Source organism: Durio zibethinus, chromosome 17 (assembly GCF_047325235.1).
Source record: "Durio zibethinus cultivar Kanyao isolate XHJ-2024 chromosome 17, ASM4732523v1, whole genome shotgun sequence".
In the NCBI taxonomy this organism is placed as follows: Eukaryota; Viridiplantae; Streptophyta; class Magnoliopsida; order Malvales; family Malvaceae; genus Durio; species Durio zibethinus.
The window spans coordinates 23,223,218-23,237,576 of record NC_143178.1 but is presented as its reverse complement, the minus strand read 5'-3'; the positions used below and the strand labels follow the sequence as shown (position 1 = coordinate 23,237,576).

Below are 14,359 nucleotides of genomic sequence, written 5' to 3'. Positions count from 1 at the left end.
AGTTCACTGTCCAAAAATATTAGTATAATTTTTATTCATCTAACAAATTTAAACACAATTTGATTACACAATACAAAAATAATACAAATAAAAAACACAACGATAATATAATTTAAAATTTTAACAAAAATTATAAATAAATTTAAAAAATAAAAATATATTTTATATTTTTATATCAACACCAATATAATATATATATATATATATATATTAGATAATAATATATACAAGTTTGTCACATAGGTACCTATATGTAAATAGTTTTTTTAAATGATATATAGGATAGTTTTTTAAAAAAATAAGATAATTTTTTTAATTACAAATTATATAATTTTAAATTTATTCAAATTATAATTGAAAATTAAATCAATTTAATGATATATTTTTTAAAATTAAAAATATGAAATATGAATTTTTTTAATAAATAATTTTAGTTGTTTATCAAATAATTTTATTTAAAAAATTATTTAATTATCAAAAATTTTCAAACATGTTTAAAAATTATAAAAACTAAATTTATCCAAATCTTTCAACTATTTTTTTATTTTAATTTAAAAAATTATTTTTTAAAAAACTTTATTTAAAACATTAAAATTCAAGTAACTTTATGTAAGATTTTGAAAATTCAAAAATTTTCATCTTAAATTTTTAAATAATAAGATTATCAAAGTGATTAAATCTATTTAAACTCTAATTATTAAATTTATTTTCAAATGAATGAAAAATTTTTAAATATTATCTTTATCACTTATTATATTTTTTTTTAATTTAAAAAAATTAATTTAAAAGTTATCTCTTTAATCTTAATTACCACTAAAAAATGTTGCTACAGATTTAAAAGTATAAATGTAATGTGTTACACATCAAAATTTTTATTTTTTAAGTAACTTTTTTTTTAAAGATATATTCTATAACTATTGCAATTTTTTTTATAATTTTTTTTCAAGATATATTTTATTATTATTACATTTTAATTTTTATGAAAAATAAAAATTTTTAAAATTTATTTTTTATTTTTTTCACATATTTTTTAACATTTTTTATATTTTATATAATAATTAAATTAAAATTATTAAAGTGAAAGTATATTAATATTTTTTATTATTTAATCTATTATTCAATAATATATTTTTTATTTTTAAAAAACATAATTTATTTTTATTTGATATAATTTTATAAGTGAATGAATATTATTGTCAAAAATATCTAAAAAATATACATAATTTCTTTTACTATTTAAAAAAAATTATTTTTTAATGACAAATCAATATAAATAAATTTTATATATTTTTTGAGTTTTAAAAATCTGAATATAATTTTTTTAAAAATAATTTATTTATTTTTAAATTAAATAAATAAAATTATTTCGTGAATAATATGAACTATAATATAATTTTTATATAAAATATAAAATAAATATACAATTTAAATAAAAAATTACCATGGGGGCATTTTACCCTTTTTCCCTCGTGTTCATCTCTCGGCAAAGGCCAAAGACAAACTTCAGAGCAAAAGTTACTCTGTAAATATTAGAAAAATATTTTGATAGAAAGAAAAGTTGGCGACTTTACCCTGATCTGCAATTTAACATATAAAAGTATATTAAAAAAAAAGATTTATTTTCAGTATCCTTGGGCTTCGATCTCCCTGTACCCAAAACAATGGCGGCCCGTTGGCCACTAACTTTGATTTGCATTGTCGCTCACACCAAAACTCTCAAGAGAGATTGTAAGTTTTCTTTTTGCTCTTTCCGCTAGATCTTCCTTCTTCTGTTTTTTTTTTTTTTGCTCTGTTTGGTTACTGAGAAAATGTGGAAAGAAATAAGAAAAAGGAATTTTTTTTTTTTTACCATACCCAGAATGTCATTCTTGTTCATTTCATTGAACTAAAAAGAACCCATTTTTTTGGTACCAAGTGAGTTGGTTCTTTTAGTCATTGTGTTCATTTTTTTGAATTAAAGTTGTGATCTTTTTGCTTCTTTTGTTATTTTTGGATCTTTTTAGAAATGGTTCTTGCTTAATTATTTGTTAATGTGAGTTTAACTTTCTACACATTTCGCTTGAACTTTTATAGAGCAACTTAGTAGATAAATTTACTTAAATTGTTCTTTTTTTTAATGGCTTTGACTCTTTATTTTTGGTTAAAATCTAAGAATCTGTTTTCCCGATTGCAAAATAGAACAGTTAGAACTTTTAAGTTGGCTTTTAGGGATGTCTCTGATGTTTATTGTTACCGTTGATGTAGATATCATCATTTTGAAGATTAAAATAGAATGTAAATGTGCCAATGCAATAGTTTGATTGTTGGTATTTTTGTTGCAGTAAAAGCCTTAAATGAGATAAAAGCATCACTTGGATGGAGAGTGGTATATTCCTGGATTGGGATGATCCCTGTGAGGATGGTGATTTATCACCTTGGTCTGGTCTAACATGTTCTACTCAAGGAGACTATAGAGTTGTTACTGAATTGTAAGTACCATAGCTACTATGCATCCCGTTTTAAAATTCTTAATTTGTGTCTTAATAAACCTTGTTTCATTAACGCTACCTAATGAACTATTCAAATGCCTTTTGCTTTCTCTTTCTATGTTTTTCCAACTTGTATTGATATCCTATGCAAGATACTCAGGTGAATACTTTTCTGCCATGGTTGAATTCATATGTATTTCTCTTTCTTATTCTATTATTTATTCCAACTTCTATCTATAACTTATGTTAGGGTTAGGGGAAAGATACTTAAGTGAATATACTTTTCTGCCTTGATTCACTATTGTATGTAATTCTATTGGTTTGTATCGACTTTAACCTTGGCTCATGATTATGACCATTTTGTTTTACAGGGAAGTATATGCAGTATCAATCGTTGGTCCTTTTCCTATTGCTGTAACTAATTTGTTGGATTTAACAAGGCTGTAAGTTCACTCTTTCTTGCCTAATAAGCTAAAATATTTGTTTTTAAAGGATCAACAAAGCCTGCTCCTTGTTATTTGTGTCCTGACTGTGCTTCAAAGTGGCAATCAAATCCCTTGTGAACCAGAGCTGCAAATTACAAGATCAAGTTTTAATGCCCATAAGTTCTTTTGGAGTCTTTTAGAATTTAGAATATTGCATGTACTTGAGTGTCATTTCCTGTTTTTGATCCGTAGACCATGCAGACGAAATTGGCATTTGAAAGCAGTATGCATATATAAATGAATAAGCGACCTTTGCACTTTTCTTCTTTCTTCTAGTAAGGAGTGGATAAAAAGGGAGAAAAACATTGCGCTGGATGCAAGCATAGATTCTTCTGTTCACCTTTTTTATAATGCCCCAATATTTTTTCACCTGCATCAATTGCCTTACCACACCTAAATATGGATTTGCAATGTCTGTAAGTTCATGTGCATAATTTATACATCACTCATTTGCATTCAATGCTTTTAGTTGTTTACATAAATTACTAACCCCTGAGACAGTGATGAAATAATGAATCATGTAGTATCTTAGTATGTGGTTAGGCTTGGTTCTCACTAACATATAAGTAATTATATATGCAAAATAATCATAAGCATTGGTACTACCATTTAGATGTTTTAGCCTCTAAAATTAATTTGAGAGTTCTTAGTAGAACCTTTTTTCCTTCTTGACTTTGCTAATGTGGCAGGGATCTCCATAACAACAAGCTGACTGGCCCAATTCATCCCCAAATTGGACGACTGAGACGACTTAGAATGTTGTATGTTTTCTTCTTCTGTAAACTGCTATTGGTGTGGGAGAATTCATAATAACTCTATCTTTCTCTAGATCTCAGTATGGATTGACTCAATTCTTATACTTTCCTTTGAGTTTCACTTAGAGTTTCTGTGCTCTTGTTTTTCTTCAAAACAGTTTTATACTGTATTTTGCTGAAAGTGAAGCAAGTATGATTTCGAGGTCTTTGTTATTACTGAAGTAATGGCTCTGAAGTATACCATATACACCATCTAGGCTACAGCATGTTATATAAAATATTTGAACCATGTTGCCGTTACTTGCTATGTTACACTCATTGGTAGATCCGAGCTTCATCGTTGGATATTAACTATGTGCCAATTCTAGACCAAATATTTAGAAGTACCATTCTTTTTTAATGAAAGAATGGAAGATAAAATTGTAGGCCAAAACATTTTAGTTTCTTCAAAATCTTGTTATCTTTCATCTGAGAATCTTTCTTTAAAAATTCAATGACTAACTTTTGACAAATTGTACAGAAATTTGAGGTTGAATAAACTCCAAGATGTCCTTCCTCCTGAGATTGGTGAGCTGAAAAGACTAACCCTATCTGTGAGTATTTTTTTATAGTTGCAGAAATCTCTCTTTTTCTCTCTCTTATTGTTGCATGTGTTTGTATGTATATGCATGCTGGAATGAGTTCAGAAATATCTAATTGAAATTTCGTCAGGTCTCTGAGCTTCAATAATTTTAAGGGTGAGATTCCAAAAGAACTTGCAAATCTACCAGAGCTTCGCTATCTCTACCTTCAAGAAAACCGTTTCACTGGGCGAATTCCACCAGAATTGGGCACTTTACAAAACCTTCAGCACTTGTAATATTCTGTCGACTATCTGCTGTACCTTTCTATATCCTTTAGCATTTATCCTTTATTGGCAGACTTTTTTCCTTATTATGCTAAATGATTATTTTTCTTCTCCAGGGATGTTGGTCATAATCATTTGGTAGGTACCATTAGGGAGCTTATTCATATTGAAGGAGGCTTTCCAGTTCTACGGAATTTGTATGTTATATTTTAATTGTTAATGTGTTATGAAACTCTTGTTATCTATTATTTTAATTGCTATATGGTCCGGTACAAAGTTTTCTTAAGGTTTGCATGCAGGTATTTAAATAACAATTATTTGACTGGAGGAATTCCTGCTCAGCTGGCAAATTTGACAAATTTGGAGATATTGAAGTGCCAATAATATATTTATTTAAGTAATAATCTAAGCAATTTGTACTATGCTATTTTTTTTCTTTTAATTCTTTTGAATCCCCTGTAACTTTTTTTTTTGTATTGGTTACAGGTACCTTTCATACAACAAGATGTCTGGAGCTGTACCATCAGCACTTGCCCATATTCCTAAATTGACATATTTGTGAGATTTTCTTAAACACTCAATTCTAGTTTGATTTTGAAATTTGGACTGGTTTTCTTGTGGAGCAACTTTTTATTTTTTTGGAAATGCCTTTTTCGTGATCATTGCATTTCTTTTACTGGATGAAATTTTTTGTCCTGATGTTTAACTACTGCCCTTGAACTTTAACAATAACAGGTACTTGGATCATAACCAATTCTCGGGCAGGATTCCTGATGCATTCTATAAGCATCCTTCCTTGAAAGAATTGTGAGTTGCCTTCATCACTTAATTTGCGAGGAAAATAGCCTCTTGGGACACTGCTAATGTGAAAAAGAAATAAAATATCAAACTTCCTTTTTATGCCAATTGCAGGCATATTGAAGAAAATGGATTCCGGCCTGGTGTAAACCTCATTGGTGCACACAAGGTCCTTGAACTTTCTGACACAGATTTTTTGGCGTAGTCTAACCGTGAAGAAGACCAACCTGATTACTAGAAACCTCATAGCCATGGGTTCCAATAAAGTATGGGACTCATATTTAGTACTGTATTCTTTTACTATGCTAGGGAAAAGGTTCTGATAATTATTCGAAGTCACTGGTGTTTGTAATTGTATTGTAGATATGATTAACTCATTCTTTAGCATTATCTGCAGCTTTATTGTATCAATATGTTGTGTGTTATATAAACAGCTGAAAGCCGGAATTGAAGATCGAGAATGATCAAATGTCACAGTTGTATTAATGAAATTTGCAATTTTGAAAAGGAGAGGAACATGTCTTACACTTGTGCTGCCCTTCAATTTATGACAGTCATATGATGTTCCATTTTGTAACCAAGAAAATGACAAACAGAATCATTGTTTAAACTCCAAAAAAAAAAAAAAAAGGGAAGAAAGAAAGGGACAGGTCTGAGATTAATTAATATAAGAAAGATCACTACATAAAACATAATAATGATTAATAATACAACTGCGCTTATTTTCCACATAAAATAGCTGCAGAAACTACTGATAATTACAATTGCTCAAAACAATATTGCCAAAAACAAACGATTCTGCTATTATACAATTATCATATTCAACGCTTCATTATTGCATTGCTGCTGTAAGGAAAATGGAAAATCATCCACAAGCTGGAGCTTGGAAGTTGGGGAATACTATGAATGCAAACGACAAAGGAGAGATGGATATTGGAGACTTCACGTTAACATGGACAGGGTCTAGCCTTGGGATGTTTCCAGTACCTGTAAGTTCTAAAGGAATGCCATTGAGAACCATGGTTCGGCTTTGAAGGTATCCGTCTTTCGGAGTTAAATGATACTCCTCTCGGAATAGTGCTTCATCGGAAGCTTTAACCCCAACCCAGGAAAAAGTTTTCTTAAGACTATGTTTGAAGCTGTCCCTGCTAATGCTTTGTTCTTTCACAGTCAACTTGAGGTTGATACTATTTTGAACATTCATTATGAAATTTGTCTGATTGCTCAAGTTGATCACAAGTAAAGTTACACCAGCCTGCAACAGGATGTCAAGATCATAGTCAAAAAATAAAATCTAATTGGCTCTATGATTTCAGAAAACAATTTCATAGGAAAATGATAAGAATTATATGAAAAAGTCAACAAATAGCAGACATGTCCTATTGTTCATGTGCCTGAAACAAGGACATGATGCAGAATGGTTCAGTTGTTATGTTCACTTTCATGTCAAAACCTGATGGTACTTATTAGTAATCCGCTGTTAAGGAATAAAAGTTCCTAAAATCATACAAAGCAAATTAAACATGAATAGCAGCAATCTCATCGCCTAGATGGGAAATCACTGCCTGGTTGACTCATTTTAAAGAATGAATTTCAGGTTTGAAATGTTTGATAGTGTGCATTAATTGAAGAGAAGAGGGACATGATTAAGGGAATTTTCAAATAAGTAAACCATGGAGTGTGGGCCATCAAATTCTAGGTGTGACCCCAAAGAGAAACTCAGGCAATATCTCACATTAGTTAACCTTAAGCCCTGCTAAACAAGCTAGTAAAAACACAACTAAAAGTGGACATAATTAGGCAAGTTGGTATGCTTGTTATTAGCTTGGTCCATAGCAATAGGTGGGATCTTTCTTAGAGTAGATCTGCCAATGACAAAAGCTAAAACGGGACCAGCAGCAAGAAAATTTTCTTTGCAATGGGTTATGAATCAGTTAAAAAAAGTGATGGATTCAAAGCTTCTCCACCATATTTAATACAGCTAGAAATATAAGAATCTGACGCTTTTTGGACCGCTGTCAACCTTAGAGTTAGGATTCCTGCATTCTCCTAATCGTCTTTATTTAAGAATAAAGTGGAATAAAAGCAAAATAAAAATGGACTTACTCTTCCTTTTGAACAATGGGCATAAGATCGCAGAAAGGGTGACACATCACCATCAACAGCTAGAACCACTTTTCCCATTAACCGATGCCATAGAAGTGCACTGTTAAGGACCATTTAAACAAAAAGGTATTAAGGACTCTGCATACAAATTCAGCACAGTCATACATAAAAAAACATTTCAGTATCTTCTTCTTTGTTACCCCCTAGCCCTTCAATTTGATCAAACATATATATAACACACAAGCAAAACAAACTAGAATGTATACACTCCAATAAAGAATTTAAACTCTCTTGCTCTTGCCTGTAATAATCAGGGTTGGGAACATATGTTGTCGCGTTGAGAAGACCATAGTTCCCACCAATTAGTGTTTGCCTACAATATACTTTAGTATGGTACTTGGACGCCATCCCAAGCTGATCTAAATACCTAAAATCATGTATAAGGGAAAGAAAACTTGAGCATTCATATACGACAACAATATATTAGTGGTAAACTTAATCTTTTATAACGATTGAAAAACATAACTAAAGTGAGGAGAAAGATGATTAAAGCAGTTGGGAAAGTGTGAATACCAGAAGCTGTTGACAAATGTATCAGACACATGACGACCCCCGCTGTTATAGGCCCCACCAGATTCTCCAACCCAAGCAGAAGCCCAAGGGCCATGCCTCCGGATTAGGTGTGTAAGATTGCTGAATGTATCTGCTGCCTTGCTTAAGTGGTTGGGATCCAATATCTTACTCACAAGTTTGGGATCAACACCTGAAACAAAAACAGGGCTCAAAAGCACTAAATGGAAGCAGGATCAAACAGTAATGTATCCATGCATTGAAACCAACAAACACAACAATTGATGGTTTGTCCAAACCTTAGGTGAATATTGATTTCAGATGAAAATTCAGAAAATATTATTTAGGATTATTTCAAATTATTTCTTGAGCATTCATCTTATGACTATTGATTCTAAGGCAATAGTTCATTTTTTTAGGGAGTGGGCTGTATAAGTACATCCTGCAAAATAATTTAGTACTACCCCAACTCACCTGCACCCAAATTGTACATGTGATGGCTCATGGCATCAAGTATGCTTGAGCCTGAGATCTGAAGAAGCTTAGCAAACCACTCTTGGTCAAAGAATCCTCCAGGTGCTACAAGCGATGGTTTAAATTGGGAGCCTTTGTATAACTCATTTATAATTTTCTTAAGGTAGATCAAGTCTTTCCCGTACTGGTCAGCAAGAACATGTGCACCAATACCATTTCCACTCAACTCATTACCTGAAACAACAAAGGCAATATTATAGGTAAAAAGTGAAAGATGGAACGGATATGTAAAGCGCTTTGTCTAAAATTCAGTACCAAATTCCCATGAATCTATCTGGTATCCCTTTGAAATGGTGTACTTCATAAAATCATGTGCATTGGTAGAGTCCCAATCCCCTCCCCAAAGGCTCCTCTTTATTTTGTGTCTCCCATGGAGTGCATTCAAGCCAAATGTCAACATTACACTGCAAATGAAGAATTCAAATGATAATTCTATCAGCAGCATAAGCCTAATGCACTCCATAAAATAGAAAAACCTTGTGAGTCTAAGAATAAACTCAGGGAAAAATTTTAATAAAATATACATGTTGCTATAACAATCACCTAGGGTACAAGAAATTTTATAGTCATCATATGTATATACAATAACCATTTAAGCCACCAAATAAACCTTATCTAAAAAAAGGAAAATAAAATGATCTTATTGTATTTTTCTTGTAAAATTTAATGTTTTTAAGTAAGTATTTTTGCTAGAACATTTTAATGTTTTTAGACTTACGATGCCATCGGGATTCCATAATTTTATTTTATTCACTTTGTACTGTGTTAGGGTCTATGAGCCCTAAAATTTGATTAGTTAGGTTACTAACCGAATTAGTTGATCTAATTCGGTTAATCATTTAATGTTTGAATTTCGAATAAGAAAATAATTAGTTGAAGACACTTAAGTTAATGGGCATTATGCACATCTTTAGGCTGAAAACAGTTTTCCTTTTGGTGAAGAGGGAGAATGGTATTTGAAATGCTAAGATCTTACCCGGATGCTTTGAAGAAATGGTTCAGCTCATCCCACCTTTCCATGTGTAAACATCCCTTTGAAAATCCAAACAACCCATCTTTCATCTTTCTAAACGGATGGCAAGGAGACGTCAAATTTCCAACATTATACAATACTTGATCTTGCAAAGAGCCTCCGACTCTTATCCTCAAACGGTTGAAAGCTAACAGTGTCAGGAACATAGAGTAGCATCATGCTTCAGGACAAAAAAAAAACCCAACAACACACTCATAACATCTATGTTACAAAGAGAGCTATATCATTACTGAAATACAAACCTTGGACAGCTTTGGCGAGGAAAGGGTGAGACAAGTCCTGTTAAAAAGAAAAGCAGTTGAGCTGTTACTAAATTGCTTCAATTCTTCCAGAAGCTTAAATCCTACAAAAAACCATTTAATCTTATGAAGATGATAGTTCTTTTTAAGCCTCACCAGATTTATTGCAGATGTATAGTGCCATGGACACTGGTTGTAATCACACTTATCATGAGGCCACCAATCAATTGTAGCACAGATAAAGTTATTATCAGTTTGAGCAACAGTAGTAGTCCCATCAACGACAATTGCCCCATGACTAACATCTTCAGCCGAAATTGCAGGGATGGAAGCCACAAATAAGAACAAAATGAGGCCAAATTCCATTTCATAAATCAATTGTAACAGCCTCGCTCGCCTCTACCTCGGCCTATTAACTTAACTGTGACCCAAGGGTATAAATTCTATCAGAAACAGAAACTCTACGGTGGCATTTGGTATGAAATGAGTGAAATTAGAGGCACACTTCAACCAAAAAAAAAAAAGGAAGTTAGATGGTACTAAGTTTCAGACAGTAAGTTGTCCCAAACTACACAGTTTATAACCTGTATTTCCAGGTTATTACTATCTTGAAAGAAATCAAACTTAAAACCTTGCTCAGCTGTTTACAGCATCCACAAGCAATGACCTAAATCAATCAACTGCCACTAATAATGAGCTAATTCAGCATTTTCTAAGTAAATTTCAGAAGAAGATACCTCCTTTCTAAAGAAAAGAAATATTTTAAACATAGAAATGGCACGTGTGAATTTATAGCTTCACAATCTTCCAAAAAAAATCAGATCTCAAAATATCAAAAACATCCTCAAGACATCAATAGATATAGGCCAGAATAATGGAACAAGAAATGCCTTTTTTCTTTTTCTCACAGCGTTTACTCTTGAAGAATGAGCAGATCCAAAAGCAATCAAAGTTTCATAATTTAACAAAACCAAAAGCAACCCACTGAAAAAAATTGACCCAAAATTGCCAAAAACAAAGAATACATTCAATTGGCATAGGCAATGACAAAGCTGAACTCAAAAGTACCCAGAAGCAAACAAGGACAACCCAGATAAGAAACTAACCTCCAAAAAAAAGCTAGAAAACAGCCATTGGAAAAGCATACAGAGAAATGCAGTGAAGTTTCCTTGGAATAAAGTACACCACCAATAATGTTTTCTTTAGCCAAAATGGAACCTTACTCTGTCAGTCTTGGCTGCTTATCCTTAGACTCCTGTTACCTTTCCATGACAAGATAACACATGTTTGGTACAATGGGTAGGATTCAGATTTGTCGGTTTGTCTAAAAAAATCACATTAAGATTCTTGTCCAAAACTTGCACTAATGAATACATAATGGTGGTTTTTAGTACCAAAGAAAATGGTAAAACTGCTTTTGAAAAGGAGTAGGTGTGGGGGCAACAGTCAATTGCCAGCTTCAAAAAAAAAGTCAAGAAGGCCAAGTTTTCTTGAAAGAGGTGGTTGTTGGCTTTATGATGAAGCAACGCCTCTCACCAAAAATCTACTTGGAACAATGGTTTAGTTCATGGTTTTTATGTTAGTATTTATTTATACTTTGACTGGCCGCATTGTTTGTTTGATTCTAATTAAATATAAGCCAACCAGATTTATTACTTATTAATTACATAAAGTTTTACTAAAATTAATTTTTATATCATATTAAACATCAAATTTAAAATTATTTAATCATATATAAAATAATTCATTTTAAATATAAAATCACAAATAATTTAAAATTTTTAAGACAAGAAATTTTAATTTTTTTTTTCAACAATTACCATGTTTGGGAAATCACTTTTTCTTTTGTTGGTGATGGAATTAAAACTCGAGTTTAAATCAAGATCAATTTAATTAATCAAGATTAAAATCAAACTTGACTAAATTCTCAGACCACCTGGACATGTGAGATAATATATTTTTATAAAAAAATATGTATAAATTATAGTGAAATGTGTCTTTCTATGGAGGAAAGCATCATTAATTTTGCAGGAAACATGGATCTGCCATTTTTCAATGACAAAGTTTAGGAAAGCTCAATTAATTTCTGATAAAGTTTGATATATGGGAAATATTCAGATGATATTACTTAGATCAAATATATATTTTTGTTACAGATCTTAAATTTTGTGATAAAGGAAGGGAGTTGAGAAGCATGTGGGAGTGGATCCTACTATCATTTTTGCCATCTAACTTATTGAAGAGAATTAATGAATTAATAAATATATAATTAAATAAATTTTTAATTAAAAATTAAAAATCTAAAATTTTTAATTTTTTCTCATTAAGACATGAATTTATTAGATTTGCGACAAATTGCATTCAGAGAAGACAAATTTCATATATTTAAAAATGTAAAATCTAGAATTTATTTCAATTGATTCAGACGATCAAATTTAAAAAATGAAATTTGATAAATTCAAATTTAAATTTTAATATCTACAATCTCTTTTCCTATTTTTAATTATTTTTGATAAAAAAATGAAGTATAAACATATGTAAATATATGCTACCATTTTTGTCATTAAATTTTCATTTCAAGAACTATCCATTGGTTGAGATAATAATCTACATATTATTTTTGCTGTAAGAAGCTAAGAGCCCAGCCTTATTTTTCATATGTTAAATGATAAAAGTTTAATATAAAATTAAATTGAAAAAAAATAAAAAGTTATATCCAACTTATAAATTGTGTTAAAATTAATACATATAAATTTACTTTTGATACACTATTTGTGAAATTATTTAATTTCAATTTTTTAATTTTACAAATGAAATTAAAAAATTAATACACATATTTATTTTAAAATTTTTTTATATTTATAAAGAATATATATATATATATATCACTCTTTTAATTTACTGTGAAATCTAAAAAAACTTCATTGACAATAAATAAAATGATTTTTTATTTTCAACCAAATATTATCTTACCTACTTTAAACCAACAATCCAAAATGTCAATCCATACTTACCTAATAAATTATATGATATTTCTTTCCAAAACTTTCTCAAGAAAAAAAAACCTGCTACATTGACTTTAATTATGCAACCTTTGCCTTTTGAAAAGGGCATTTTGCCATAATTGGGCAAATGGGTCCAAAAATATAATATATAAACTACTGTTTTTTAGTGGTTAAATCCCCTAGGATAATAGTTTTATTTTGTGATCATGTTTTTACTTTTCATTATTGATTTTTTTTAAGGTTAAAATTATTGAATCATTAAATACTATTTTTACAAATAAATAAAAGTTAGAATTGGACCAAATTAGAATATAAGATAACTTCTATTTCAAGTACAATATACTTTTTATTGTGACTTCACACCAAATAAATTTCTATTTTAACTTGTATTATAGATAAGGTTTCATGTTTTTCCCTTTTTTTTTTTCTTTACAATCAAGGTATTTTTGGGTTTGTATTTGGATCTAATCATTTGATAATTTTAAAGATATATTCTATAGTGTATTTAAATTTTTATTTTTGAAATATTTTTTAAAAAATCAAATTTTATTGACAAGAAAAAAAAAAAACTCCTCTACTTACAAATCAAGCTTATACATGTGGATGATGCTTTTTTATATTTTAACTCATGCAAATTATAAATTGTGATGTTGTTCTTCCTTTCAACATTTTTTTTTTATTTTTTGGGCTTTCTTTTAGGGGAATTTGATTCAATGCCAAATTGTCAATAATTAAAAGCTACTACCATTAAATCAAGAGAATTGTCTCTTTTAGAGTGATAGGTAGTATATGTCTTTATCACATAGATTATATGGTAGTTATTTTATTTTCTTCTACTTTTGTGTTTATTTATTTCGTATTAATGTGACAATTGAAACTTAAATTATAATAAAATATTTAATATGATTTTTAAAATTTTAAAATTTTTATATAATAGTTGAATTATAATTTTTAATTGATGTGATATTTATCTTTAACGTAATTAATTTTAAATAATAACTCATGATTGAGAAATAATCTTCGAAGTACCATATAAAATAATATATTTATAATTTCAGTACTATATTAAAAATTTTTTAAATTTAAAGACCAAATTAAATATTTTATTATAATTCATAACCTTTGAAATATTAACCCTTTTCTCTTCTATTCCATACATTTGTCATTTTAAAATAATGCCAAAGACATTTTAGAAATAGGTCAAAAGCAACACCTTTTTTAAGTATTATTGTTGGTAGGGAATAACATAATTATCTCAATCAAGATGTTACCTACCTCAAATTAATTTGAAAGCATTTTCACATATTTAGCATCTACCTAGAGTTATTTGGCTAATTTATATTGTGCAACACTTTTTTTTTTTTATCATAACAATTTTGTGTTTATAATTATTTTTTATAATGTAAGTTATAGTTCGAGAAAAAAAATTATAAATATTGATGTCTAAATTTTTAAATTTATTAAATATCATATAAATACATAAATCAATAAAATTAAATCGTGAATTCATGACAATTTA

At 29.5% G+C, this 14,359-nt stretch overlaps 2 protein-coding genes and 1 pseudogene across 5 annotated transcripts; 2 read left to right on the top strand and 1 right to left on the bottom strand.

Annotated features, from left to right (window-relative positions):
* The first annotated feature begins 1,491 nt into the window (after window positions 1–1,491).
* Window positions 1,492–4,949, top strand: LOC111284023 (uncharacterized; annotated as a pseudogene). Its single transcript, XR_016329335.1, has 7 exons — window positions 1,492–1,728; window positions 2,322–2,468; window positions 2,840–2,911; window positions 3,643–3,714; window positions 4,229–4,301; window positions 4,420–4,563; window positions 4,672–4,949. The product of XR_016329335.1 is annotated as an uncharacterized LOC111284023 (transcript).
* Window positions 4,950–5,041: 92 nt separating this feature from the next.
* On the top strand, window positions 5,042–5,863 carry LOC149514129 (uncharacterized). The gene is made up of 3 exons (XM_089746639.1): window positions 5,042–5,113; window positions 5,291–5,362; window positions 5,468–5,863. Exons 1-3 carry the CDS (start codon window positions 5,061–5,063, stop codon window positions 5,556–5,558), a joined length of 216 nt encoding a protein of 71 aa, XP_089602765.1. The 5' UTR covers window positions 5,042–5,060; the 3' UTR covers window positions 5,559–5,863.
* A 148-nt stretch (window positions 5,864–6,011) lies between these two features.
* Window positions 6,012–11,392, bottom strand: GUS2 (glucuronidase 2). Of its 3 annotated transcripts, none has more exons than XM_022872730.2 (10): window positions 10,942–11,392; window positions 9,992–10,256; window positions 9,839–9,875; window positions 9,540–9,723; window positions 8,819–8,967; window positions 8,504–8,737; window positions 8,033–8,222; window positions 7,761–7,886; window positions 7,460–7,559; window positions 6,012–6,608 (listed from the first exon to the last, which is right to left on the bottom strand). In XM_022872730.2, the coding sequence occupies exons 2-10, from the start codon at window positions 10,199–10,201 to the stop codon at window positions 6,219–6,221; spliced, it is 1,620 nt and encodes a 539-aa protein (XP_022728465.1). In that variant the 5' UTR covers window positions 10,202–10,256; window positions 10,942–11,392; the 3' UTR covers window positions 6,012–6,218. The 3 variants fall into 3 exon arrangements, with proteins under 3 accessions (XP_022728465.1, XP_022728481.1, XP_022728468.1); XM_022872746.2 differs by having other exon boundaries at window positions 11,059–11,312; XM_022872733.2 differs by having other exon boundaries at window positions 9,992–10,339; window positions 10,942–11,268.
* Window positions 11,393–14,359: the final 2,967 nt, after the last annotated feature.

Bases quoted from the DNA above. Each gene is read 5' to 3' on its own strand.
- GUS2 (XM_022872730.2), bottom strand. From the start codon at position 10,201: ATGGAATTTGGCCTCATTTTGTTCTTATTTGTGGCTTCCATCCCTGCA. The intron at 8,968-9,539 runs GTAAGATCTTAG...CTTCATTTGCAG, and splicing joins CATTTCTTCAAAGCATCCGG to TGTAATGTTGACATTTGGCT. The intron at 7,560-7,760 runs GCAAGAGCAAGA...GGTCCTTAACAG, and splicing joins CCCAACCCTGATTATTACAG to TGCACTTCTATGGCATCGGT.
- LOC149514129 (XM_089746639.1), top strand. From the start codon at position 5,061: ATGTCTGGAGCTGTACCATCAGCACTTGCCCATATTCCTAAATTGACA. The intron at 5,114-5,290 runs GTGAGATTTTCT...TAACAATAACAG, and splicing joins ATTCCTAAATTGACATATTT to GTACTTGGATCATAACCAAT. The intron at 5,363-5,467 runs GTGAGTTGCCTT...TGCCAATTGCAG, and splicing joins CATCCTTCCTTGAAAGAATT to GCATATTGAAGAAAATGGAT.